Source organism: Prionailurus bengalensis, chromosome A3 (genome assembly GCF_016509475.1).
Source record: "Prionailurus bengalensis isolate Pbe53 chromosome A3, Fcat_Pben_1.1_paternal_pri, whole genome shotgun sequence".
NCBI lineage: Eukaryota > Metazoa > Chordata > Mammalia > Carnivora > Felidae > Prionailurus > Prionailurus bengalensis.
The window spans coordinates 15,664,165-15,690,878 of record NC_057354.1 but is presented as its reverse complement, the minus strand read 5'-3'; the positions used below and the strand labels follow the sequence as shown (position 1 = coordinate 15,690,878).

Here is a 26,714-nt window from a genome sequence, read left to right as displayed (position 1 = left end):
GGAACTCTGTCTTCTGTGACCAGAGACAAGTCCTGTCACCTCCCTGAGCTTCGGTCAAGTGGAGATAAACAGATCCACCTCCAAGTGTGGTTAAAAAGATTAATTGAACTATTGTCTTTATCAGGCCTGGCTCCCAGAAGGGGTTCAGTAAATTATCCACCTGTTTCACTGTCTCCCAGAGTCAGCCAAACCTGGGTTTATCTCCATCCCCGATGCCCCCCAGGGCCTTGAGGAAGATGCTTTTCTCCAGGTCTCAGTTTCCTACACAATGCCAATGCAGACAACAGCACCTACCCAAGGCAGGCTGGAGGACTAAAGTAGCTTATGGGGAAAGTGGGGAAAGTGCTTTGCCTTAGTTGACCCCAGAAGATGTTGGGTCCTTCCACTGCCCATGTCTCCGAACTCTACTGGGACTGATGGCTAGTGACTCACCTCCTGATCCTCAGTAATCCCATGTGCCCCATCCCATCAGCAATGCCCACTTCTCAGGGTGGAATGTACACCATCGAGCGGCTAGCCTGGTGCCTGGCAGGGAGCCAGGTGGGGTGCCCTTCACTCACCCTGGGCTTGGTGTTAAGCTGGTTGGGATCAGGGTGGTGTCCTTACCTCCGTCACTTCTGCGTCCTCAGGCCAGTCTCCTCCTGCTCTGGGCTTTGGGTCTCTTATCTATAGAACAGGGAAAGTAGCAATAGCACTTAGGGTGAAAGCTTACCGTGAATGCATGTGCAAAGCCCCTGGAACACAGTTGGTGCTCAATAAATGTTAATCATTTGCAATTTCTTGTGGTCAGAGCTAGGTTCAAATTCTGAGTCTGCCATTTGCTGACTGTTGACCTTGAGGGGCTCCGTTCTGAGCTTCAGTTTCCCCATCTGTAAACCGGAGGATATCACACTTCCCTTGAGAGGTTGTGAGGGTTAACTATGGCAAGATGTTTATGGGCAGCACGGCCCTTGGTTCATAATCTGTGCCCAGTAAATACCTGGGAGGCGGACGCAGTTCCACTCCCACCTCCTCCATTGCACCTGGTGTCAAAAGATGAAGCTTCTAACCCAGCTGCATCACCTATTATAGCTACATAACAGTGGGCAAATCCCTTTCTCTTTCTGGAACTCACCTTCCTGCTCTATGATTATGAGATCATGAATTCAACAAACCTTCCCTAACAAGAATCTGAATATCAGTAAGATTAAATGACTTGCTCAGCATCACCCAGCTAGTCCATGGCACACAGTTAAGGTTGGAAACTAGGCTTTTCCATTGAAGGCTCTCTCCACAAACTTATTTTGAGCACCTACTATGTGCTGGTCACTTTGCAGGGCTCTATATACAGCTTCACTCGGTTCAATGCCTACACTGACCCTGCTAGGGAGGTTTTCTAATCCCATTTTACAGATGAACCAACAGGACTGACCCCAGGTCACCGCCACCCCACAGCGCTCCCTCCAGGCGAGGGGGAGGGTCTCAAGGAGGGGACTCTGGAGCGGAAAGGGCAGCGCCCCCACCCTCGCCTCCCACTGTGCAGCCCCCCCCCCCTCCCGGGCCACGCCCCTCCCCAGGGGAGGTCCCTTACCTGTCAAGGCCCCTCCAGGGCGCCCACCAGGTACTTCAGTCCCTGAGGGCTCCGTGGCTGGGGAGCCGCTGGCCAGGCAGGAATCGTCTCTGTCCCAGCGGCGCCGCCGAACCTCGCTGCTGCCGGAGGCCCCGCCGCCCCTCCTTCCCTGTCTTCCTCTGTCCCCCGCGGGGGAGGCCACATCGATCGCTGCCGGGGGAGGGAGGGAGGGAGACCGCGGGCTGTCGGAGGCGGTGGTTTCTATTCCTGACTCGATTGGGTGGAGATGGTGGCTGGAGACTGGGCCCAACAGCCAGGACATCCCCCTCCTCCCAGTCAGGGGCCAGGGGAGGAGGGGTCATTTAGGAGACTGAGGTGCCACTAGGGAGGGATTTCAGCCCGGGTTTTGCCTACAAAGGAACAACAACAGCAGTAATAATCCCTTCCTTAATTGTGCCCTTGACATGTGTAAGGCACTCTGCTTCAGGTGACTTATCCAAGTCCTTCCTGACACAGACTTGGACGAGGACAGATGAGGCTCAGTCACCTGCGCAGGTCACCTAGCTTGGTCTTGTGTCTCATGTCTTCCAGGACTGCAGGTGGGGCTCTGCCTTAGGGAGTTAGAGAAGGTGGCCTTATTCCCTGAGAGCCCCTTGGGGCTGTGAAGCTTGAAACAGATCATTTTGTCCCCCAGAAGTTCTGTCTCCCCCCTAGCTATGGGTCCCTGATTTCCACCTTCCAAGTGGGTTGATAGGGTAAAGGAGAACTGTGTCAGAGCTTTGTCAAGGTTATGTCATCCAGAGTGCCTGGCTGGCTCAGTCCATGGAGTGTGTGAGCCTTGATCTCGGGTTGCAAGTTCGAGCCCCATGTTGGGTGTAGAGGTTACTTAAAAATAAAATCTTTTTAAAAAGAAAGATTATATAATCCACAAGCATTCATCAAGTGCCTACTGTGTGTCTGGACGGAGAGAGGGTGCTGGAGACTAGGATCTGGGTTTAAGAAAGGATTTCTATTTCACATATACTAATTGTTATTATTAATAATCATAATAACCAGCATTTTTTAAGACCTTGCCCTGGGCCTCGGGTCCTACAGGCTCATCTCATTTATGCTGCAAAATGGATAGGTGCTATTATTATTCAAAGATAAGAAATGGAAGACTTTAGGACACCTGGGTGGCTTAGTCAGTTAAATGTCCAACTTTGGCTCAGGTCGTGATCTCACGGTTCATGAGTTTGAACCCTGCATCGGGCTCTGTGCTGACAGCTCAGAGCCTGGACCCTGCTTGGGATTTTGTGTCTCCATCTCTCTCTGTCCCTCCCCTGCTCACACTCTATCTCTCTCACGAAAATAAATAAACATTAAAAAATATTTAATAAAAAATAGGGGCACCTGGGTGGCTCAGTTGGTTAAGTGTTCGACTTGGGCTCAGGTCATGATCTTGCGGTTTGTGAGTTTGAGCCCAGCGTCAGGCTCTGTGCTAAGAGCACAGAGCCTGGAGCCTGCTTTGGATTCTATGTCTCTCTTTCTCTCTGTCCCTCCCCTGCTCTCACTCTGTGTGTGTGTGTCTCTCTCTCAAAAATAAATAAACATTAAAAAATCTTTAAAGAATTTAATGAAAGAGAAATGCAAGGCTTTGAGAGTGAGGTGACTCACTCCTAAGGTCATATGGCTAACTTCCGGGACCTCTAGAACAGAACTGTCCACTGAATAGTCTGTGAGCCACATATGTGACTTAAATTTTTCTGATAGCAAGGGGCGCCTGGGTGGCTCAGTCGGTTGAGCGTCTGACTTCAGCTCAGGTCATGATCTTGCGGTTCATGAGCCTGAGCCCCATGTCGGGCTCTGTGCTGACAGCTCAGAGCCTGGAGCCTGCTTTGGATGCTGTCTCCCTCTCTCTCTGCCCCTCTCCCACTTGCACTCTTTCTCTCTCTCTCTCAGAAATAAATAAACATTAAAAAATTTTTTTAAATAAATGTTTCTGATAGCAACTTAAAAAATTAAAAACAGATGAAATTGATTTTAATAATATATTTTATTTAATGCACTATATTCAAATTAATATAATTTCAACATGGGATCGATAAAGAAATTACTAAGGAGGTATTTTATAATTTCATTTTTTTAAATGTTTATTTATTTTTGAGAGAGAGAGAGAGCATGAGTGGGAGGGGGGCAGAGAGAGAGGAAGACACAGAATCTGAAGCAGGCTCCAGGCTCTGAGCTGTCAGCACAGAGCCCGACGTGGGGCTCGAACTCATGGACCACGAGATCATGACCCGAGCCAAAGTCAGACGCTCAACCAACTGAGCCACCCAGGCACCCCACATTTTTGTTCTTGTACTAAGTCTTGGAAATCCAAGATATTCGTTTTTTATTGCTGTGTAACAAATTACAACAAACTTAGCAACTTAAAACAATAGAGATTTATTATCTCACAGTTCCTCTAGGTCAGAAATCTGAGCACCTCATGGCTGAATTCTCAACCCAGGGTCTCACCAGGTTGAAGTCAAGGTATCAGCCAGGGCTGTGGTTCCCATCTGAAGTTCGGGGTTCACTTCTAAGCTCACAGATTGTTCATTTCCTTGTGGTTGCAGGACTGAGGTCCCCATCTTCCTGCTGGCTATCTGCTGGGGATCACTCTCAGCCTCTGGAGGCTGCCTGTGGTTCCTTGCCACATGGCCCCATGGGCAGTTCCCCGCATGGATGTTTGCTTTCTTCCAGGCAACCTAGTGTGTGGACTTCCTCTTCTGTGAGCAGCCAGAGAGAATGCTCTGCTCTTAGACCATCATCTGCTTAGGACAGGCCCACCCAGGACAGTCTCCCTTTCCTCACATAACACATTTCACATGTTCCATCTACACTCGAAGAGGAGGAGGTTATACAGGGGGGAGGGTCACCGGGAATCATCATAGAATTCTGACTCCTATATCCACATACAGTACTTCTCATTTGGAATAATCACATTTCACACACTCAGTAGCCTCATGGGGCCAGTGGCTGCCATACTGGACACTGCAGCTCTAGACTTTACCAGTTCAGTTCTTCCCTCAAAGTAAGAAGTTAGAGCAGGAAGTTCACAAACAACTTGCCCAATTCCCTCATTTTACCAACAAAGGAAATGAAGATCTGCAGAGAAGCAAGTCTCCCATTTCTTGGCCTAGTACTCTCTCTGCAGCCTTCACGGCCCCCACTTAGAGGTACCCTCTACCCCGGAGTTGGACCAGTAGCTTCCAAAAAGAGAAAAGACAGACCTATTTCCCAAGGGCAGAAGACACTGAATCTAGGATCTGGTTTCATCCCCAGATCATGTGGGAAGTAAATGGAGTGTTGGATGAATTCACGAATGTAGAGTGGGAAGAGGGTCATTATGGGCTTTTGAGGCTAAAAGAGGTATCCGTACCCATTACATTGGTCTGTGCCCCAAATTCTCTTTCAGTCCTAGCCAGAAAGGGCCATCTGGATCCATGAGGCTTTACCACAAAGAGTAAGTCTGATGTTGCATAAAGTGCAGAAATTTTTGTACTTAAGTAGACTCAGCGCATCAGGCAGCTTCTAGAATGTGCCCCAGTGATGTCTGCCTCCTGGTATGCGTGCCCTTATGTAATCCCTTCCTCTTGAGCATGGATGGGCAGGATTTCCTGATTTGTCTGCAATGAGCAGAATATGGCAAAGGTGAGGGAATATTGCTTCCAGGATTGAGTAACATAAGATTGACTTCCTGCTGGTTTTGGCGAAGCAAGTTGCCGTGCTGGAAAGGCAAGGACATGAGGGCAACTTCTGGCCAACAACCAGCTAGAAACTGAGGAAGTCAGTCCTACAGCCCTCAAGGAACTGAAATGCTGCCAACAACCTAATGAACTTGAAAGTGGATCCTTCTGCAGTCGAGACTCAGTGAGATACCAGCCCTAGCTGCTCATCTTTATTTCAGCTTTGTGAGACCCTGAAGCTGAGGACCCAACTAAGTTGTGCCTGGATCCTTGACCCACAGAAACTACGAAATAATAAATGCGTGCTGTTTTAAGCTGCTACATGGGTGGTAATTTGCTACTCAGTGATAAATAACGAATACAGTGGGTTTGTGTCCTGCCTTTCCCACTAAATCTCTGTGGGATCATGGGCCCAGTGATGTCTCTTCTTGGATTCTCAGCTTCCTCATCTGTAAAATGGGATCAACGCCTGTCTTTCAGGAGCGTGATGAGAAGTAACACACGCTGTCGCTCCTCCATGAACAACTCTTCCTGCCTTTCTTCACCCAGCATCTCAGGTACGATTCAACTTAGCTGCAAGAATACAAACCGAGCCTTGGTGGCTTAACTGGAGGGGAGGTGACTCTTTTCAGCAGTCCGGGTGCAGCTGTCCGTGAGTGGCACTGAAGACCCAGGCTCCTTGTCGCTTCCTCCTCCACTGTCCTCGTGTGGCTCTCATCTTTGTAGCAGGTGAGGTCCATGCATTGCCCAGATCACCTCAGATCCCTTTTCCAGTTTTGTGCACACCGGGTCCTGGGATGCTTTCCCTCCTGACAGTTAGTATCTGAATCTGTCAACTGGCATCCTTAAGCCTCCTGCAGCTTGCTATGCCACACACAGGGAGAGCCTGGAGTGCCTGGGAATTTTTTTAAGGTTATTTATTTTGAGAGAGAGAGAGAGAGAGAGAAAGAGAAATAGAATGTGCTGGGAGGGGGGAGGGCAGACAGGATCCTAAGCAAGCTCTGTGCTGATAGCAGAGAGCCTGATGTGGGGCTCAAACCCAAGAACTGTGTGATCATGACTTGAGACGAAGTTGGACGCTTAATCGACTCAGCCGCCCAGATGTCCCTGAGGTGCCTGGGAATTTATGTCCTCCGTCCCATAGGTACTACTAACTGATGCCTGAGGGATACAGAGGCATAAATGCTCCAGCTCCCTTGCTCTGCGGGACAGCTCTGAAGAGTCACCTACCTCATCTCTAGACCCCCCTGTGAGACTTTGCTTGTTGTCACACCCTTACTGGCCTCCTTCCCTTTTTGGTACACTTCTCTGCTCCCAGACCCATTTTTCCTGGAACGTTTCCAAAGCATCACCATCCTGTGAACCTTCATCTAAAGATTTGCTTCCAGGGAACCCACTTCAGACAATCACTTATCTCAAAGGCTCTTCTTGTCAAATGGGAATAACAATGGCGACCTTTCTCAGGGTGATGGATGAATAAGATGATGGTTTAGAGTGTGAGGCATAGAATGGGCACTCGCTAAAGAGAAACAATCATCTGAATTCCACAAGCTCTCACTGCTATAGGTCAATAATAAACGCCCCCCTCCGCCCCCAGATCTCACTGGCTTCCTATCACAAACATTTATTTTTTTCTTCCAAGTTAGAGTCTTGACAGCTCCAGCCCAGGCCCCAGTTATCCTTCATCCTGAGACCAGAGGGCTTCTGGGCAAACGCTTCTCATGGCAGAGGGCAGAGGCTCCAAGAAGGCTGGTGCCTTGCCTTGAAATTGGCACACTGTCACTTGCATCCGTGTCCCATCAGTTCCAGGGCCAAGCCCTAACTTTTTGGGCCACGGATGACCTCTCCCCCCACAGGGAAGCCATGGTAACGGTGGGGAGGGAAGAGGCATCTGTGGGCAATAGTACAATGTACCGTATTATCTGTTCCAAGCACCTGAATTTACAGATGGGGAGACTGAGTCCCAGAAAGACGGGAAATATCCAAGCTCATAGATTATTCTCTTCCCTCTCCTCTCTTGGACTTCACCATGTATCCATACGTTAGCATTTGCTCCTCTGGAGTCAACAGCTCAGCCATTTGAACCCCATGAGAAGGACTATGACAGAGAAGAAGTAGAATCCTTTCCATCTTCCAAAGGGCAAATAGAATCCCTGAGTGGTGACTCACCTGCGACCACACTGCCAGGTCAAGGGAACAAGGAGAGAAGACCCAGGATTCCCAACTTAACCTGCACAGTTGACTTCCCAGCCCCAGATTCTCTTGGGACACAAGAGGAAACCCAGCAGATAAAACAGGGAGAAATCTGCCTGCCTCCTTCCCCTCCCCAAAGCAAATCCTGGGTGAATGGGACAGTCAGGAATCCAGCTGTGTGGGTCCAGGAATGTCCCTTAGCATGTCATTCCCTCATTGACCCCCTTCTCTGCCCTCTTAGGCCCTGACTATAGACCGGCCCTTGAGAAATGGAGGTAAATGAGGTATTGCCCAATGGGAGACACACCCTCCCCAAAATAACGACATCCCAACCATTCAAGCAACATTCCCCACATGGGCAGCAATTCGAAATGATCATAGGGTGTATCTGGGGTGCAAAATTGTACAACTCAGTTACCCCAGGAGGGAGGTCATAGTTCTGAGATTTGTGTCTTTAACACATCTTTAACCCCCGCTCATCTTCATTTACAACAGAGACAGAGAGCAGCCTTGGCGGGTGGCAGCATTTAGGTAGAATTCAGTACCATTATTTAATACCGTGTGATCTGACAAGACCGACTTTAATGGAACTTCGCCATTTTCATTGCATCTGCTGTTACAGTTACATTTTATTTGAGGCAGTCATCCTGCATGTCCCATTTTATAGTGATGGTAGCAAGCTTTTCTTTGGAAATAAATTTATTTATATACAAAAGCGAGTCCACTTAAAGAAAAACATTAGATACGTAGTACAGAGAGTACACAAGATATCGCAATGCTATTTTGCAGGCGTGGCGAAAGTTGTGGAAAGGGGTATGTGGCTAGGTAATGTCTGGAAAATTCTGCTAGAACATACCTTGGTGGTGGCTGGGCTGCCTGAGGGAGGGGCTAGGACCCCCCAAAAGAAGGGCCTATCTGAATTGGGCATTTTAGGAGAAACTGTATGAAGAAATTGTTGGTGGCACAGGGTGACAGGAGTCTATCTGTGCACCTCGACTCCCAGGAAGAGAAACGAGGGGTGGATGGGAAGTGACAGCAGATCAGTGCTCATCAGAAGGTTGGAACTACCGCTGGCAGAGATAGTGCTGTCTGGGCGGGGTCCCAGGCTCCCCCCATCATCACCTCTTCCTGCTAGGAACCCCATCCTGAATATCCGAAACCAGAATTAGCCTGAGGAGAGAGAAGGAAAGGGTTACCCCACCCACCATATGGCTCTGGGTTCTTTAGAAACTTTGATCCCCCATTCACCCCCTGAGCCCAGCCCTGGGCCCCTAAGGCAAGACGGCCCACCCTCTTTCCCAAGGACAAACCAAAGTTCAGAGCTAAAAGTCTAGGGTTGTGGTCCAGGGGACACACAGCAAGGTCCACAAGAGAACGGAGGATGTCCGCTTCCTCCATGGGCCTGACGAGGACCCCTCCCATCCCACCCTCTTCCCCAGGTCTGGTGTGGGCAGCCCCAGACCTCTGGGAAGGTGGGTATCCGGTTAGGCTTACCGAACTGGAAGAACGTCTAAGGCAGGGGCTGAGAGAGGGAAAGACCCTGCCACGCATGCGCAGGTAGCGTACCTCGTGCAGGGCTGCGGCAGTCACGGCCACAGGCGCCCAGGCAGCAGCGAGCCGAGCCCTTGCAGTCTGAGTCCTGGTGGCACAGATGCTGTACGGGGCTGAGGCAGCGCAGGCGGTCCTCCGGGCAGCTGCCGGGCTTGACTGCAACACAGGGGCCTGGCTGAGCACTGAGTGTGGCTCGGGGCTCGGGCGCTCCGCAAGGTGGAGGACACTTACCTGAGATCTTACGGACACACTGGCGGAAGCAAGCTTTGTAGCAGCATTTCATCCTTGCGGGACACTGGCTGTCATCCACGCAGTGGTCAGGCACCGAAAGGAGGCAGGGCCCGTCGTCCGGTGGGCAGCCCCCAGATTTCTCTGTAAGAAAACCCCCCGAATCTTGCAACTGGAGGCAGTCCAGAGTCACGTCATAAAGCACCCACCTGGGAATCACAAGGTCTGAAGTCTCTACCCCTTACTTCTTGCCTGTCCTTTGGCAAGTTTGTTTTTGTTTTTTAGGGCGGGGGGTGGGTGGGTGGACTTGCTTTTACTTTTATTTAAAATTTTTATTGGGGTATAATTGACATAGCATTGTATTTGTTTCTGGTGTACAACAAAATGATTCGATATTTGTATCTATTGTGAAATGATCACATGTCTAGTTAACACCTGTCCCCACACATAGTTACACATCATTTTCCTTATGATGAGAACTTCTAAGGTCTTCTCGCTTGGCAACTTTCAAGTAAGCAACACAGTATTGTTAACTATAGTCACCAGGCTGTATGTTACATCCCCAGGACTTATTTCTCTTATAACTGGAAGTTTGTACCTTTGACTCCTCTTCACGCATTTCACCCACCTCTCACCCACACCCCCTGGCAACCATCAATCTGTTCTGTGTATCTATGAGCTTGTTTTTATTGTTGTTGTTGTTGTTGTTTAGTTTTGATTTTTAGATTCCAATGTGAGATCATACAGTATTAGTCTTTCGCTGGCTGATTTATTTCACTTAGTGTAATGCCTTCGAGGTCCATTCACAGTGTTACAAATGGCTGGCAAGGGTTATGGTTTTTGGTTTTTTGTTCTTTTGTTTGTTTTTTACTGCAAGTGTCAGTGCTCTGTCTGTGCAATGGAAAACTGGACTCCTTCCTCCCGGAGCTGGTTGGAGGCTCCAATGACATGAAGGACAGGAAAAAATGAAGTTCAAAATCTACACCTGGGCCACCAGGCTGTGCCTGGTCTGGGGCTGCCCACCTCACTGTTCTCAGCCTCCACACCTTCCCGTTTGGGGCTCCTGCTCTGCTTCCAGCTGCTTCTCTTTTCAGAGCCTTGCTTCTGCTGTGCTCTGGTCTACACCCCACTCATCAGGTCTCAGCGGTAGGGAGGCCCTACCTCTCCGGCCTCTGACTAACCAGGTCAGCCCCGTCCCCCACCCCACACACTCCCAAAGGATCTTTCCTTCAGCGCTGTGACTCCGACTCTATTTGTCTCCTTCTCTCACTTGACTGGAGGCTATGAGAATACACCCCCACCTGCTTCTCTCACCATTAGGCTAAAGTACAGCCCTTAATGCAGAACACCAGTGGCTCAGCGACTATTTGAAAGAAAGGATTTGGAAGGGGGTCCAGCATCGCGACAATGTCAGCGGCTGCCAGCCTGGTGCATTGTCACACAGCCACGGTCAGCCACAACTGCACTGTGTGCTTGTCCTGTTCCAAGTGGCGTTGTTTCAGGGATCTGTATTAACTCTGACTTTAAGGTAGTCCTCAGACGGCTCTAGAATTTTTTGTCCCAGAGCTTATCCAGCCATTTTTCTTGTTAGCATTTTGGGCCATTTCCAGATGTCATGCAGAAGGCTTGAATCTATACCTTCTTCCATTGAGAGGGAGAAAGCAAGGGTTGATAGGGCACTGACTGCCCAGACCCACAGGGCCTGGCCTAGGACTCTGAGTCCTCTGATGACCCACCCCTCTGCTCTGGCCACCATTGAGTCCTGTAGAGAGGATGGAGGCCAGTCCCAGGCCTTCATTTAGTCTAACATCAGAGAAAAGGTGCAAGAGTCCCCAGCACCAGCTGGACCCGGTGCTGGGACTTTACCTTGTGTCTACCTCCCCCCTCCAGCTCCTGACTGGATGCTGGCCACACACACTGTAGGCACCTTGCTCACACAGTAAGTGCTCAAAACTGACTTCACTGGCTTGGATTGGGTTGTCTTATACTAAATTGCTGCCCCCTGCTGGAGAAAGAACAGCTAGTCTGTGAGGGAGGCCACTACTTGGATTAGCGCCTCTTCCCCAGGCTGGGGGTAGATGGGTGGGAAGACCTTGAGGTCTCTGGGGTAGCCTTGGGGAGTGAGCTGGGAGGAGCTGTCTGAAGTCAGAGAAGGAGCTCCCTGTGGGCTGGGGGTGGGGACCCTATTATACAGCCAGGAGGGCTTCTAGGAGGAGGGACCAAGAGGTGAGACTTGAGGAACAGACAGGAAGAGAAGGTCAGGACTGGCATTTCAAGTGGCTCAGTTTTGTCACCTACAAAAGGGGGATAAAAATAGTCCCGACCTCTCAGCGTCTCAGTGAGGAGGAATGTGGTGAGGACACATGAATCCCAGCCAGCAGGGGTCTGGCCTTGGAACTTGCTAGCATCCTTCCCTCCTCAGCCTGGGGTCTCTGAGCACTCTACTCCCCAAACCCTGCCTCTGAGGAAGGCACAAGTTAGAGTAGAGGGGGCAGAGAAGATGCAGGGAACTGCTTTCCAGGACCTGTTGAGGAGGGAACCTGTCCCCATTACTGTCTGCTTCCCCCAAGGCAGGGCCAGGAACGCACGGGTGTATGTAGGTCACAGTGTACCCGTCGCAGAAAGGCAGGAGGTGGAGACCTTGGCCAGGTGGGGAGGCACCTGTCTAGCTACGCAACAGCCCCATCCTCCCTCACCTGTTGACAGGTAAGCCCCAAGATTTTCAAGGAGGCTGGGGGAAAAGAGGGGTGAGGGCGGAGCTTCCTAACAACAGATCCCAGAAACCATATCCCTGCCCAGTTAGAGAGTCCCTTGCACAGATTGGGCTCTGGGACAGGAAGGACTCAAGAAAGACAGAAACAAGACAGGCAGGGGCCAGACCCGTCACAGCCTTGTTAGCAACAGAAGATGACAGAAAGGGTCATCTCGTTGCCATGGGGGCCCACAGACCCTAATACCTCCATGGAGACAACGTGGGAGAGCAGGTACAGACAAGTTTGCTCCCCCCACCGCAGAGACACAAAGGGATGTGTGTTCACCCATGTACAGGTACACAGACACACACATTGGCCATACCTAAACATACTTGTGCAGACACAGCAAAGACACACACACACACACACACACACACACACACACACACACACTCATACACACACACACACCATTGCCTGCTTTCCCCAAACCCTCACTCTCCCCAGAGAGGTAGGAGCTGCCAGGTCCCCAGAGCAGAGAAACCTACCCACACTCACCTCCCTTCCTCCTGGCCAAGGCAGCAGGCAGCTGGCTCCCCAAAGCCAGGAGGGCCACCAGGAGGAGAAGGCCCCAGGCCCTCATGTTTCTGCTGCCGGCACTTAATAAATCCAGGGCCCAGGGGCCCTTAAATGAACTCCCGCAGCTCCAGGGAGGCTAGAGCAGCTGAGTCAGGGGAGGAAGGACAGGAGGTGGCTGGAATGGCACCTGTTTGCCTTGTCCTGGCCCCACCCCGTGCCCCAGAGCTCCAGTGCAAGGGCCCTTGTGCAAGAACCAAAGATAGGTGGGAGCAGGTGCTCAGTGTTGGGGGCCAGGATCCAGTCCTGCCTGTATTGCTGACTTGGGCTGTGATCTCAGGCAAGTCTGCTCCCTCTTCAGGCCTCGGTTTTTCTCATTTGTCTAAAGGATGAAGGTTGTTGAGACAGACAATCCCTTTCCTGGCTCTTGAAGGTCTCGAAGCCCCAACAATGGCTTAGGCAGGAGATAGAGGTCGGCTTGGAATGGCAAGAAGGGGGTTGCAGAGTTCTGGATGCCTAGGGGGAATTGGGGTTAAGGTCAGGCAGGCACAGTGAGTGAGGGTAGCTCTGGCCTCTCCTGGGCTTCTCTGGATGGAAGAGAGAGAGATCTCCCCGCCTTCGGTGACGTCACCTCCAGTGGCCTCTGGTAGAACCGCCCTCTGCCCTGGGCTGGCTCAGCTGTCTGGGTGGACGTTTGTTTGGCTGAGGTTACCGGTTGCAGCAGATGTAGGTGGCTTCTGGGCCTCTTTCCCTGGCCCTGAGAGATCCTGAGCAAAAAATCATCAGAGCCAAGGACTGCACCTTAGATTTCACATTATTTGGCTCCTGCATTTGGTGGAAGAGGCACTGGGGCTGAGAGTCTTAAGGGGCCCCAAACAGAAACCCCCGTGGAACCATAGCATCTTACCAGGACCACAGGGGATCAAGGCCTTCCTCATCACCCTCCCATTTGAAAGATGAAGAAACTGCAAGCCAAGGATGGGTGGGGACTGACTAAAGAACCCACAGTTAATTCCTAACTAAGGTGGGGCTTCTGTCATTGCCTCCCCATGGTCCCCATCAGTTACCAGGCCTTGGGAGCAAGGTATAACTTCATCTCACGCCAAGAAAGAAAGAGGATATTCCTTTCAACCCTCACAGTTGGGAAGTTCTTCGTTGGGTTTAACTAGAATCCCTCATGCTGTCTTTGAAGCTCTCAGGAAAAGAGGGAAGGGCCCTATGTTCTATGATGTGATGTTTCTTTTGGAATAGGAGAATTTTATGGGATTGGTTTTTTTCCCTGATTACGAACTACACATATATATTGAAGAAATGCTTTTTCAATTAAGATGATTTTGCAGACATTTTCCTGTGTCATGAAGTATTCTCCAATTTCATCATTTTTAATGATTACATGGTATTTTGTAAGACTGATATGCTAAAGCATATAGTTTCCTATCGTAGCACTTAGGTTTCCATTTTCTTCACTCAAATAAAGCCGTGACAGCAACCTTTGTGTATACATTTTGAATCATCTCTATTTTCTTTCTCTTTTTTTAAGTTGTCATTTTTTTAAGGTTTATTTTTGAGAGAGAGAGAGCACGAGTGAGTGAGGGGGAGAAAGAGAGAGAGAGAGAGGGAGAGAATCCCATGCAGGCTCCACGCTGACAGTGTGGACTGGAAGCGGGGCTCCAGCTCACCTGACGTGGGGCTCGAGCTCATCTGATGCAGGACTCAAACTCATGAACCATGAGATCATGACCTGAGCCGAAGTCAGATGCTTAACCAACTGAGCCACCCAGGCACCCCCACATCTCTATCTTCTTAGGGTAAATTTGTCAAAGTAGAAATGCTAGGTCAGTCAAAAGGTATAAACTTCTAGGCATAAAATAAATAAGCCATGGGGATGTAACATATAGCATGGTGATTATAATTAATAATACGGTATCGCATATTTGAAAGCTGCTAAGAGAGTAGGTCTTAAAAGTTCTTATCGTAAGAAAAATGTTTGTAACTACATGTGGTGATGGACGTTAACTAGACTTATTTTGGTGATCATCTCACAGTACCTACAAATATCAAATCATTACATTGTACATTGGAAACTAATATGTTATATGTCAATTATACCTCAGTAAAGAATCTCAAAACCAAAACCCAATTTTTAAAAACCCAAACAAACAAATAACAAACAAAAAGAAACGCCGGGTCAACAGCAGTGATCGCTTTTCAGGTTTGGAATACCTGGTCAAATTGCATTTCAGAAAAGATGTAAATTAGTGTGTGAGCCGCTGTTGTTCTGTAGCAGGAATCTCCTGCTTTTGCTGCCTGGTATCTCTTCCTTTGGTGGAGTCATTGCTCCCCAGTCCTGTAATTCTGGTTGGCTGTCAATCACCAGATACTTCCCCTGCTACAGGTGAGGGCGTTTGACTCAAGCTTGAGTTAACTGGACTCTTCTCTTACCTGCCCACCCCTCCATTCAAATCCTGAATGGAGAAGGCAGTGTCATAAAGAGAACAGTCTAAAATTCAGTTGCTGTTGCTTGCGACCCAGGATCCTTAACAGATATACTCAGCAAAGAAAGACAGGATATTAAGAGAGAAGTATATAAAACCTTTACCAATGGAAAAGTATCTCATTTTAATTTACCTTTCTCTGAAATTGGTGACAGCATTTCTTCATATGTTTATACTGACCAAGTGTATTTCCTGTTTTTATACTTTGCCCACTTTTACTGGGAATACATTTATTTTTATTATTGAGTTGTAAAAGCTGTTTACATATTAGGGACACTACTAACATGTCATACGCAAGAGGCAGTATGGTAAAGTAGTTAGCCAATGTAAACTGGAATCAGGCAGACCTGGATTTGAATCCAACTGCCACTGAATGGGCAGGCCTACGCCAGCCGACTCCATCTTGTTCTGTGTCCTTCACCTAGACCACGCCTCCTCCCCTTGAGTAACCTCCTGCTCACCCGTTCAAACTTCCTGATCAAAACACGCCCAGGGACCTGCATAACAAGACTCCGACCCTTCCCCAGCCAATCAGCTGAGGCCACAGCCATTACCTCACCAACTGCCCCTAGACCCCTATAAAACCTTTGTGCTCTTGAAACTCGCTCCCCCCCCCCCCCCCCCCATCTCACCGCTGCGTCTGTGCAGGTAGGGGGTTGAGCTCGAGCTAGCTCGAATAAAGGCTCTTTTGCTTTTGCATCGGACTCGGCTCCCTGGCGGTCTTTGGAGATCACGAATTCTGGGCATAACACCACCAGGTTCTAGCTGTGTGACTTTGGACAAGTCACCTAACTTTTTTTTTTCTTTTAATTTTAATGTTTATTTTTGAGAGAGAGAGAGAGAGAAACAGCACGAGTGGGGGAGGGACAGAGAGAGGGAGACAGAATCTGAAGCAGGCCAGGCTCTGACCTGTCAGCACAGAGCTCGATGCAGGGCTCGAACTCACCCTGAGATCATGACCTGAGCTAAAGTTGAACGCTTAACCGACTGAGCCACCCAGGTGCCCCAAGTCACCTAACTTTTTTAAACCTCAGTTTACTTTTCTATAAAATAGAGATAATATTTATTTTACAGGATCGTTCTGAGGATTTAATAAGATGAGCTTAATAACCACTTATTTTAATCCCATCCTGCAAATATTTGTTTCTTTGATTTTGCTTTGGTTTAGCCCTGTGTCAGGCTCTGTGCTGACAGATTCTCTTTCAATCTCTCTCTCTCTCTCTCTCTCTCTCTCTCTCTCTCAAAATAAATAAATAAACTTAAAATTAAAAAAAATTTATAGTCAGTCTACAGGGTGTCAAGTCGTATCTTGTGATTTGGGTTTGCGTTTTCCTAATGGCTAATGATGTTGAGTACCTTCTCACGTGCTCATCAACCTTTTGTCTATCTTCTCCAGAGAAAAGTATATTCTAGTCTTTTGACCATGTTTTAAAATTTTTATTAATTTTTTAAATATAATTTATTGTCAAGTTGGCTAACATACAGTGTGGACAGTGTGCTCTTGGTTTTGGGGGTAGATTCCCGTGGTTCATCGCTTACATACAACACCCAGTGTTTATCCCAATAAATGCCCTCCTCAATGCCGATCACCCATTTTTCCCCTCTCTCCCACCCGCCAATCACCCCCCAGTTTGTTCTCTGTATTTAAGAGTCTCTTATGGTTTGCCTCCTTCCCTCTCTGTAATTATTTTTTCCTCTTCCCTTCCCCTATGGTCTTCTGTTAAGTTTCTCACGTTCCACATATGAGTGAAAACATATGATCTCTCTTTCTCTGACTGACTTATTCTACTCAGCATAGTACCCTCCAGTTCTATCCATGTTGCTGCAAATGGCAGGATTTCATTCTTTCTCAACCACATCTTCTTTATCCATTCATCAGTTGATGGACATTTAGGCCTTTGACTATTTTAAAATTGGGTCATTTATCTTTTTATTGTTGTTGGATACTAGGCCCTTATCAGATGCCTGAATGGGAAATCTTTTCTCCCATTCTGCGGGCGGTCTTTTCATTATCCCGATAGTGGCCTTTGATGCACTGAAGTGTTTAACTCTGTTGAAGCTTATTGTGTTTTAAATATCCTTCATCTTGAAACTATTATATGTAAAGCAATCAATGAGCTTACTCTTTTATTTACCTTCCTTCCCCTCTTCCTCCTGTTGATGGAAGTTGTACTGTTTATATGTTTTCACAGCATGGCATATTTACATACTGTTTGTTACCACTTTGCCTTAGTCTTATTTCCGCAGTTAAAATGTCCAGTGTTCAAATGAGATACCACCTCACACCTGGCAGAATGACTAACATTAACAACTCAGGCAACAACAGATGTTGGCGAGGATGCGGAGAAAGAGGAACCTGTTGGCACTGCTGGTGGGAATGCAAATTGGTGCAGCCACTCTGGAAAACAGTATGCAGGTTCCTCAAAAAATTAGAAATAGAACTACCCTATGACTCAGAAATTGCACTACTAAGCATTTATTCAAGGGATATAGGTGTGCTGTTTTGAAGGGGCGCATGCACCCCAATATTTATAGCAGCAATGGAAAGAGCCCAAATGTCCACTGATGGATGAACGGATAAAGAAGATGTGGTATCTATATACAATGGAGTATTACTCAGCAATCAAAAAGAATGAAATCTTGCGATTTGCAACTACATGGATGGAACTGGAGGGTATTATGTTAAGTGAAATTAGTCAGAGAAAGACAAAAATCCTATGACTTCACTCATATGAGGACTTTAAGAGACAAAACAGATGAACACAGGGAAGGGAGACGAAAATAATATAAAAACAGGGAGGGGGACAAAACAGAAGAGACTCATAAATATGGAGAACAAACTGAGGGTTTACAATCAAATGCATTCATACAATAGCTGGATTCTTCTGCTTGAACTACCTGGACTGATTTCTTTCCGCTGCATCTGAATCATACCCGACACACACTATTATATTTTTACATTATGACACTTATATTTTCAGCACCCCTTATTAACATTGGCACCAATGGTTACATGTGTATATTCCATGTATATAGTTTATTTAGATGTTACTGTCCGTTATACTCTTTTCTTCATTCATGTGTTTCCTTGAATTCTTTTTTCCTTTTTTAAATTTTTTTTTTCAACTTTTATTTATTTTTGGGACAGAGAGAGAGAGAGCATGAATGGGGGAGGGGCAGAGAGAGAGGGAGACACAGAATCGGAAGCAGGCTCCAGGCTCTGAGCCATCAGCCCAGAGCCTGACGCGGGGCTCGAACTCACGGACCGCGAGATCGTGACCTGGCTGAAGTCGGATGCTTAACCGACTGCGCCACCCAGGCGCCCCACTTTTTTCCTTTTTTAAAAAAATTTTTATTTAATTTTGAGAGACAGAGCACGAGTGGGGGAGGGACAGAGAGAGGGGGAGACACAGAATCCAAAGCAGGCTCCAGGCTCTGAGCTGTCAGCACAGAGCCTGATGCTGAGTTCGAAGCCACAAACCACGAGATCATGACCTGAGCCGAAGTCAGCTGCTTAATCAACTGAGCCACCCAGGCGCCCCTTGAATTCTTTTTTTTAATTATTGATGATAATTTTCTTTGATATTTTAGATCACAACAGTGACTTTTTGTTGTGACAAGTGAAAAACTGAGAAACTAGTATGTATGATGGAAAACCTAGTTGGGGCGCCTGGGTGGCACAGTCAGTTAAGCGTCCCTCTCTTGATATCCGCTCAGGCCATGATCTCATGGTTCGTGAGTTCAAGCCCTATATCGGACTCTGTACTGACAGCATGGAATCTGCTTCAGATTCTCACTCTCCCTCTCCCCTTTTCTCTCTCTCTCAAAATAAATAAATACACTTTGTTAAAAAAGGAAAACTTACTTATCTTGCTTTTTCCTATTCCCATCACAGTGATGTAAGCAATGTTAATAGGGTAGCATATATTCCTTCATAACTTTCTCCTCTTTCCTACATAAATAAAGCCATGCATAGCAGTTTTATGTGTTTCTACCAAAGTATTATCAAACACATATGTTACCCTCTAACTTGTTTTTCTCTGTTGGTAGGATTTCGTGAACATTGCTAGGATTCAGTAAACAGAGATCTAGTGATATTCATGCCTTTTCTATTTATAAGTATAATAGGATCGCATCAGACATGATGAGTTTTTTGATGAAACAATACTTTTTTGTTTCTTTTATTTACCCTTTTTTCTTCTCCTATCCTACCTTCCTAACCTCTATCCCCTCATCAACTGTTTGGTGAACCTCTACTAATAGGACGTGCAGCCTTCTTAGTAGAACCATAGCCAGATTTGTTTAATATAACTATATTAAGAACACATTCTAACTATGTGCAAAAAAACCCAAACAATAGGAGGTAATGTCCAGGTAAGACGAGGAAAGGACAGTGGCCTGAGCTGTTCTGAGCAGGTCTTAGCATGACATTAAAGTTTTCATTTGCACACCATGTCACAAAGGACCTTTCTCCATCATATATAAAGAGTGCTTAAAAATGAAGAAGAAAAGGGCTAATGAATCTATAGAAAAGTGAGCAAAGGAAAAGGAGCTTTCAGAAAAAGAAACATCAGGGGCTCCTAAAATGTGCAAACATGGAAATGTGAGAGATGCTAACTAAAGCCATCAGTAAAGTATCATTTCTCACCTACCAGACTGAGACATTAGTCTCATCCCCACATCAGACGCACCGTGTGTGTCTGGAATGGCACAGGACATGTTGCCCACTGCCGGTGCGGGTACAAAACGGTACAGCCCCCACTGAGCGAATTAAGACAAGATTGTAAAAATTTCAAAAGCACTTAAAAAATGGTAACTCTAGGAGTCGATGGATATGTTCATGAGCCTGGTTGTGGTAATCGCTTCACAATGTACACACACGTGAAAACATCATATCGTACACATTAAATAAATATAAAATCCATTTGTTAACCGTACTGCACTATGCCAGGAAAAAATTTCAAACGCATTTAATCTTTGTACTAGCAAATCTGCTTCTGGGAAGCAAGCTTGCAAGTTAATGCAAAAAGTCACATGTGTATTTTGTAATAGTAAAAGACTGGAAACCACTTGAGACAGCGACAGGTGTGGGTTTATGGAAAGTGAAGATAATTCGTAAATGATTTACCCCGTAGCCTTGGAAACGCGTGTGCGCGCGCACACACGCACGCGTGCGTGCACCCACCCACCCACCCCCACACACTCACACACCCCAAGGGAAATCACCAATCAACCCAAGTACTAGCACATTATCAGAAACCAAAAACTTAAACCAACCTGAGTACTTTTCACCCATCCAAAACGTCTCTTCCCTCACTTCCAGAGTTAACCACGATCCTAGATTTCGTGTGCATATGGCTTCCTCATTTTCATCTACCCCCGAGTAAATGAGTTTTACCACATATCTAAGTATGCCTAGACAATCTATTAGTTTGCCTTCGTTTTGAGCCTTAGACACAAGCGTGTAATTCAAAATATTTTCTTGTGAGACTTGAATTTTTCACCCAGCATTAGTTTGATTAGAGTCGCTCTGTGAGATCTAGAATCCCGCCTTCCCTATTACTTTCGTGGTGCGTCTCAGAGACTACCCGTTGAAATAACAAAGTGAGGTGATTTGTCGTTAGACTTGCAAAGCAGATTTCCCTTCAACGTTTTTTCTCAGGGCCAGGAAGGCATGAAAGAAAAGCCTTGATGCTGGGAGGGGTGAACAGTTAGGACGGATCTGGGTGGGGCCCTCAGGAACAGGAGTAATGGGGGAACTCAGAACACTGGACCTGCCAGCCAGCCCTGCTTCTCTGTGAGAAAGTGGGACAGCTCCCAGGCTGATGTGACATGGTATCTGCCATTTCTCTTCTGTGAACAATCCTTGGGGAAAGTCCCACGGCCCCTCCCAGGATAGGGGTGGATACTTCCTGGTAGAATTAAGAAAATGTAGGTCTTGTGCCAGAGACAAGCACAGGCCTGCCCCCTGGCTCCAGGCCACGCTGGACAGCATAAAACGGGCTGGCCTCAGCTCTTGGCCACACGCATCTTCCTGACATCATGAGGCCCAGCAGCTTCTTGGTCCTGGCGGTGTTCCTTATCCTTGGGACTCTGGCAGCACAGGCGGCTGTCATAGGTGAGTAGACAAATGGCCTGGGTGAGGCTGGATTGGGCCCTGGCAGGGAGCACTCTGGGGCAGCAGGCAGGCTGGATCGCATGCTTTGGTCTGTGGCTGCTTCCGCTGTATCCAGAGAGAGCAGAAGTTGTCCAGTAGAATCATGTGCTTTCCATGCTAAGACTGAGCTATCAGGACCATTGCCGGACAAAGCGTGGCCATGTGGCGTTGGCCTCAGGGGTTGATAGCTGGGCAGAATGTGCAATGAAGTGGGGAACCCCAGGAATCTGGGCCTGGGTGTGGGGTTTGCCTGTCTGCCCCCAGAAAACACCTGAGTAATCAGCCTCTAAAAGGAGGTTGCACACCAACAAGACCTCAGAAATCCTGTCGTTTGAAGACCCCCATTTTACCAAGGAGGACATTGATTGTCCAGACAACCTCCAGAGCCAGGAGGGAGCTCAGGGCTCCTGGTGTATGTCTCAGGGCTCTTTCCCTACCCCCCAAGTTGCCTCAGAGATGACAATGTGTCCTTCTCACCTCTGGAAGTCACCCCTGTCTGGCCTCTCCTCCTAGGAGGACTTGTCATGGAGGGCGGGGGGAGAAATGGATACCCAAGGGAACCGTGGTCCTGTAGACCCTCTCCCCAAAGCCCAGAGCACAGCTTTCCTAGGGCACAGACCCCAGCTAGCCCAGATGACCCTGCCCCATCTCCGGCCATGGTTTGGGAAACACGGCAGAGAGCAGTGGTTGGACGAAGAGGAAAGACTAGATAGTGAAGCAGGCGCACTGGGTCTAAATGTGGCTACATTTCTTCTTTCAACCGTTCCTCCTAAAGGGCAAGGCACAGACAAAGGTCGTGTTCTGGTCAAAGGACAAGATCCGGTTAGAGGTCAAGATCCAGTCAAAACCAAAGATCTGCTCAAAGTTCCAGTGTCCACTAAGCCTGGCTCCTGCCCCAACATTCTGATGCGGTGCGCCATGATGAACCCCCCTAACCGCTGTTTGAGGGATACCGAGTGCCCCGGGGCCAAGAAGTGCTGTCAGGGCCCTTGTGGGCTGGCCTGCTTGGATCCCCGGTGAGGTGAGAACCTGGTGGAGCAGGAGGAGACCCCGAGGGCACAGAGAAGGCTGAGCAATGGGAATGAGCCTGGGCGGGTGAGAGGGAGGCTGTGGAGAGGGGATGGAGGGACTGAGGCTCTTTGAGCCTGTAACTGACGACCTGAGAGGGCCATCACGTGGATGTGATCCTGCCCTCCACTGCCTCTGAGTGCTTTGACCTGCCGAATCACTTCTCTGGTCCTCTTCTCTCCCGGCCAGGTGGGGCGTGTCCTTGCTGCCCCTGTGAAGTCCCCAGGGCTGCTGGCCCCGGCCCTGTCGCACCACCCTCTCCGGCCAGCGCATTCTCGCTCTCACTCAGGATGCCCAAGACCGGACTTGGCTGCTTCTCTCGTTGACTTTGCAATAAAAGACCACTTTCTGCTCCATTTGCTTCTGGATCCCATGATTTTTGTGCTCCTGGAAGCCCCAGGGAGATGGGTGAGGGGCTGAGTGTCCCTCCCCTCAGCGGGATGTGAAGGAGAGCAGGGGTGGAAGAGGCCCATTCCTAGGGCTTCATATGAGAACTCCACTAACTGACCCCACAACTGGAGTCTCCATTTCATTAGGGGATGCTGCCTTTCGCCTAAGACCAGGGAATAAAAAACAAAAGGTTGCACAGACAGCAGGCAGTTTCTTTCCAATCGACCCCACATCCTGACCCCGCTACTGCCAGCCCGCCAGTGTGACCAGCCAGCTCCAGTGGCCCTCCCTCCTTTCCTTTCTTGTTCCCCAGGGATCTTCTCAAGAGGCCCTAGAGAGACACTGGAGATCCCCTCTTGCTCACCTGTCCGTGCCTGAGATGCCTCCATTAACCCATAATTCCTCTGGGTTAAGCCATACCCTCCCCCAGCTTTCTATTTTAAGATGTGAATGAGGAGACAAGACGCACTAAGTCCTTGATCCTTCAGTGTGGACGGTGAACAGTGTCCTCTGGAGACACACAAGGTGGGGGCAGGCAGACTCGAGTAGTGCAGATCGTGGATGGTGCGTGTTAGGCAAACTTGAATGACCTCATGGCTCTGCTGTTGACCCACCTGCTCCACTGCCCTTGAACAAGGAGGCTCTCACAGAAAGAGGAGAATACGGGGTGGAGTTGAAAGTACACAGGCTTAGGAATCAGAGGACCTGTGTTCTAGTCCCAGTCCAGCCTCCCCACTTGCTGGATGACCTCGGACAAATGTCTTTCCCTCCCTGAGCTTCATTTGTCTATTAAATTTGAGGGGGTTGGATGTAATTATTCAGAAGTACAGTTTAGCCATTCTGGACCTGAGACAACTCTTTTTGTGTTGAGTTCCTGCTGCGAGTGGAAGTGGGAGGCAGAGACTCGGGGTGAGAGAACAGGGAGTGCGGTGTCCTTTGCCCTTTCCAGAAGCATGCAAGCCAGGGCTCCCTCTCGTTCTCCAGGGGACCGGCTGCACTGCACTGAAGCCGTGATCCCAGGACATCTTGGACAGTAGGCAAGAGCCGTGCCCAAACTTCCGGCCTGACAAGTGCAAAATGCAGCACTGGCACAAAGATTACTTTATTTTTTTATTACATTTTAAAAAACGTTTTTATTTACTTATTTTGAGAGAGAGAGAGCATGAGCAGGGGAGGGGCAGAGAGAGAGGGACACAAAGAGTCCCAAACAGCCTCTGTGCTGACAGCACAGAACTCAACACAGGGCTCGAACCCACGAACTGTGAGATCATGACCTGAGCCGAAACCAAGAGTCAGACGCTTAACCGACTGAGCCACCCAGGCACCCCACGAGGATTACTTTATGTACTATTTCTCTGTTCCAGACCCTATACTAACTGTGTTATATGTACTGTCTTATTTGTGTCTCAGAAGAACCCTCTCAAATGGGTATTATCACACATCTTTAATTTCGTTAAAAGATTGAAGCCATGAGAAGTTTGGTAACCACCCAAAGTCACACAGTTAGTAAACGATAAATCCTATTTTTAATATAAACAAGCAATAATCAGAATAAAAAATTTAAAATTGCACTTATACTATCAACAAAATTATACCATTCCTTTATCTATTTTTATTTAAAAAATTTTAATGTTTATTTTTGAGAGAGAGACAGAGAGAGAGAGACTGAGTGCAAGTGGGGGAGGGGCAGAGAGAGGGAGACAGAATATGAATCTAAAGCAGGCTCCAGGCTCAGAGCTGTCAGCACAGAGCCCAGTGTGGGGCTCAAACCCACAAACTGCGAGATCATGACCTGAGCCGAAGTTGGATGCTCAACCTCCTGAGCCACAAGGCATCCCTATATCATTCCTTTAAATAAATGTAACAAGAGGCAGGAGGAACTTTAAAAAAGAAACCTATACAAGTGTTCACGAGGTACATAAAAAAAGGATTGAATACTCACTGATCTGTGGGAAGATGCCACATGGTGAAGATACCAATATTTATCTCTTCAATTGACTCTTTTCCCAGCTTTATTGTGATAAAACTGACATATGGTATGATTTGAAGGGTACGTGTGATTATTTGATTCATGTATATATTGCAAAATGTTTACCATAAGGGTAGTTAACAACTCCTTCACCTCATATAATTACCATTTTGTTATTTTTATGATGAGGACATTAATACTCTTCTCTCATAGTGACTTTCAAGGATGTAATACTACATTATTAACTATATTCACCAAGCTCCACGTTGGCTCCTCAGAATGTGTTGGTCTTATAACTGAAAGTTTGTACCCTTTGACCAGGTGATTTCCTCCCCTCTCCCGGCCCCTGGCTATCACCATTTTACTCTGTTTCTATGAGCTGATATTTTTAGATTCCCCATAAGTGAAATCATACAGTATTTGCTTTTCTCTGTCTGACTGATTTCATTTAGCATAATGCCTTCAAGGTCCATCCATGTTGTCAAAAATCCAGGAACTCCTTTTTTTTATATGGCTGAATAATATTCCACTGAATATACCATATTTTCTTCATCCACACATCTGTCAGTGGACACTGACATCTCACTATAACTGGGAAAAAAAAAATTCACCAGATTTCCAGGGCAGCTGGTGTCCTTGTAAATTTAAATCTCCAAATCCATTCTTCCGTAACTATAGAATTCAACAAGAAGAAGAATAAAACCACATAAACCCCCTGACATCAGTGTAGTCAGAAGTCAGGGAACAGCAAAACCTTCAAATTACTTTTACTGAAAAGACTGTTGATTTTCAAGGAGACGTCTCTTGAATTCTTGCTTCTACCCCTTTCCGTGAGAAAAGCGAGGTCCAGAAATATCTGTAAAGAAGACGAGAGGAATGGAGAGCTCAGGACCGAACTAAAATCATTCCAAGAAGATGGCTCCGGTAAGTGTGAAAATACCAGAAAAAAGTCCCGAGTAGAGCATTTCTATGGTACAGGTGCCACAATTAATGAAGCAATATCTATACATTATTGCAAACTAAAGTCCATACTTTATTCTTATTGCCTTATGTTCTTTTTTTTTCCCCGCCAGAATCCCACCCAGAATATCATGTTACATTTAGCTGTTGAGGGTCTTTAGGCTCCTCTTGGTTGTGACAGTTTCTCAGACCTTCCATGTTTTGATGACCCTGACAGTTTAGAGGGGCACTGGTTAGGCTGTTGGGTGTGTCTGATTGTTTTTCTCATGATTAGACTGGGGTTATGGTTTTTCGGAGGAAGACCACCGAGGCGAAGTGCCCTTCTCATCACATCATGTCCAGGGTCCATACTATCAACTTGACTTAGCACTGGTGATGCTGACCTGATGATTAGGCTGTCAGGTTCGTCAGGCTTCTATGCTGTAAAGTTATTCTTTTTCCTCTCTTTCCATGTTATTCTCTCAGGGAGAAAGTCACTCTGCATACCCCACACTTACGATACTCCTTGAGGGAGAAGAGGCTCAAGACATTCTTTGGAATTAATCTGTATGGAAGATTTGTTTATTCTCCTTAGTTTTTTGCTTTTTTTTTTTTCTTAACTATCCATTTATATCAGTGTAGACTTACAGACATTATGATTTTGGGTTGTATTTTGTTTTGTGGCTCAAGTTGTCAGAAGGACATTTTTAATGTTAATAACCACAATTCACAGTTAAGATATACAGTTTTTTAAATGTTTATTTATTTCTTTATTTGAGAGAGAGAGAGAGAGAGAGAGAGAGAGAGCCCACAAGCAGGGGAGGACCAGAGAGAGAGAGAGAGGGAGACACAGAATCTGAAGCAGGCTCCAGGCCCTGAGCTGTCAGCACAGAGCCCGATGCAGGGCTCAAACCCACAAACCATGAGATCATGACCTGAGCCAAAGTCGGAACTGACTGAGCCACCCAGGTGCCCCTTTTTAAAAATTAAAAAAAAATTTAATTTATTTTTTATTTTCATTTTTTATTTTTTTAAGATATGCATTTTAAGTGTATAAACACCACATAATACATACAGCATGTTCCTTTATAAAGAAGTTACTACAGTGAAACAGACCAGCAAAAAACAGAAACAGACTCATCAATACAGAGAACAAACTGGTGTTGCCAGAGGGTAAGGCAGTGGAGGATGTGCAA

The 26,714-nt window shown here is 47.3% G+C and overlaps 2 protein-coding genes across 2 annotated transcripts; one reads left to right on the top strand and one right to left on the bottom strand.

Annotated features, from left to right (window-relative positions):
* Positions 1–8,014: 8,014 nt before the first annotated feature.
* WFDC5 (WAP four-disulfide core domain 5) lies at positions 8,015–12,719 on the bottom strand. Its single transcript, XM_043602283.1, has 4 exons — positions 12,483–12,719; positions 9,235–9,375; positions 9,019–9,159; positions 8,015–8,622 (listed from the first exon to the last, which is right to left on the bottom strand). The coding sequence occupies exons 1-4, from the start codon at positions 12,565–12,567 to the stop codon at positions 8,618–8,620; spliced, it is 372 nt and encodes a 123-aa protein (XP_043458218.1). The 5' UTR covers positions 12,568–12,719; the 3' UTR covers positions 8,015–8,617.
* Positions 12,720–20,981: 8,262 nt separating this feature from the next.
* On the top strand, positions 20,982–22,576 carry PI3 (peptidase inhibitor 3). The gene is made up of 3 exons (XM_043602282.1): positions 20,982–21,113; positions 21,928–22,173; positions 22,410–22,576. Exons 1-2 carry the CDS (start codon positions 21,038–21,040, stop codon positions 22,170–22,172), a joined length of 321 nt encoding a protein of 106 aa, XP_043458217.1. The 5' UTR covers positions 20,982–21,037; the 3' UTR covers position 22,173; positions 22,410–22,576.
* Positions 22,577–26,714: the final 4,138 nt, after the last annotated feature.

Excerpts from the sequence above, each read along its gene's own strand:
- WFDC5 (XM_043602283.1), bottom strand. The coding sequence starts at position 12,567 with ATGAGGGCCTGGGGCCTTCTCCTCCTGGTGGCCCTCCTGGCTTTGGGG. Across the intron at positions 9,376-12,482 it reads CTTGGCCAGGAGGAAGGGAG|AGAAATCTGGGGGCTGCCCA; the intron begins GTGAGTGTGGGT and ends GTTTTCTTACAG. Across the intron at positions 9,160-9,234 it reads GTGTGTCCGTAAGATCTCAG|TCAAGCCCGGCAGCTGCCCG; the intron begins GTAAGTGTCCTC and ends CCTGTGTTGCAG.
- PI3 (XM_043602282.1), top strand. The coding sequence starts at position 21,038 with ATGAGGCCCAGCAGCTTCTTGGTCCTGGCGGTGTTCCTTATCCTTGGG. Across the intron at positions 21,114-21,927 it reads AGCACAGGCGGCTGTCATAG|GGCAAGGCACAGACAAAGGT; the intron begins GTGAGTAGACAA and ends TTCCTCCTAAAG.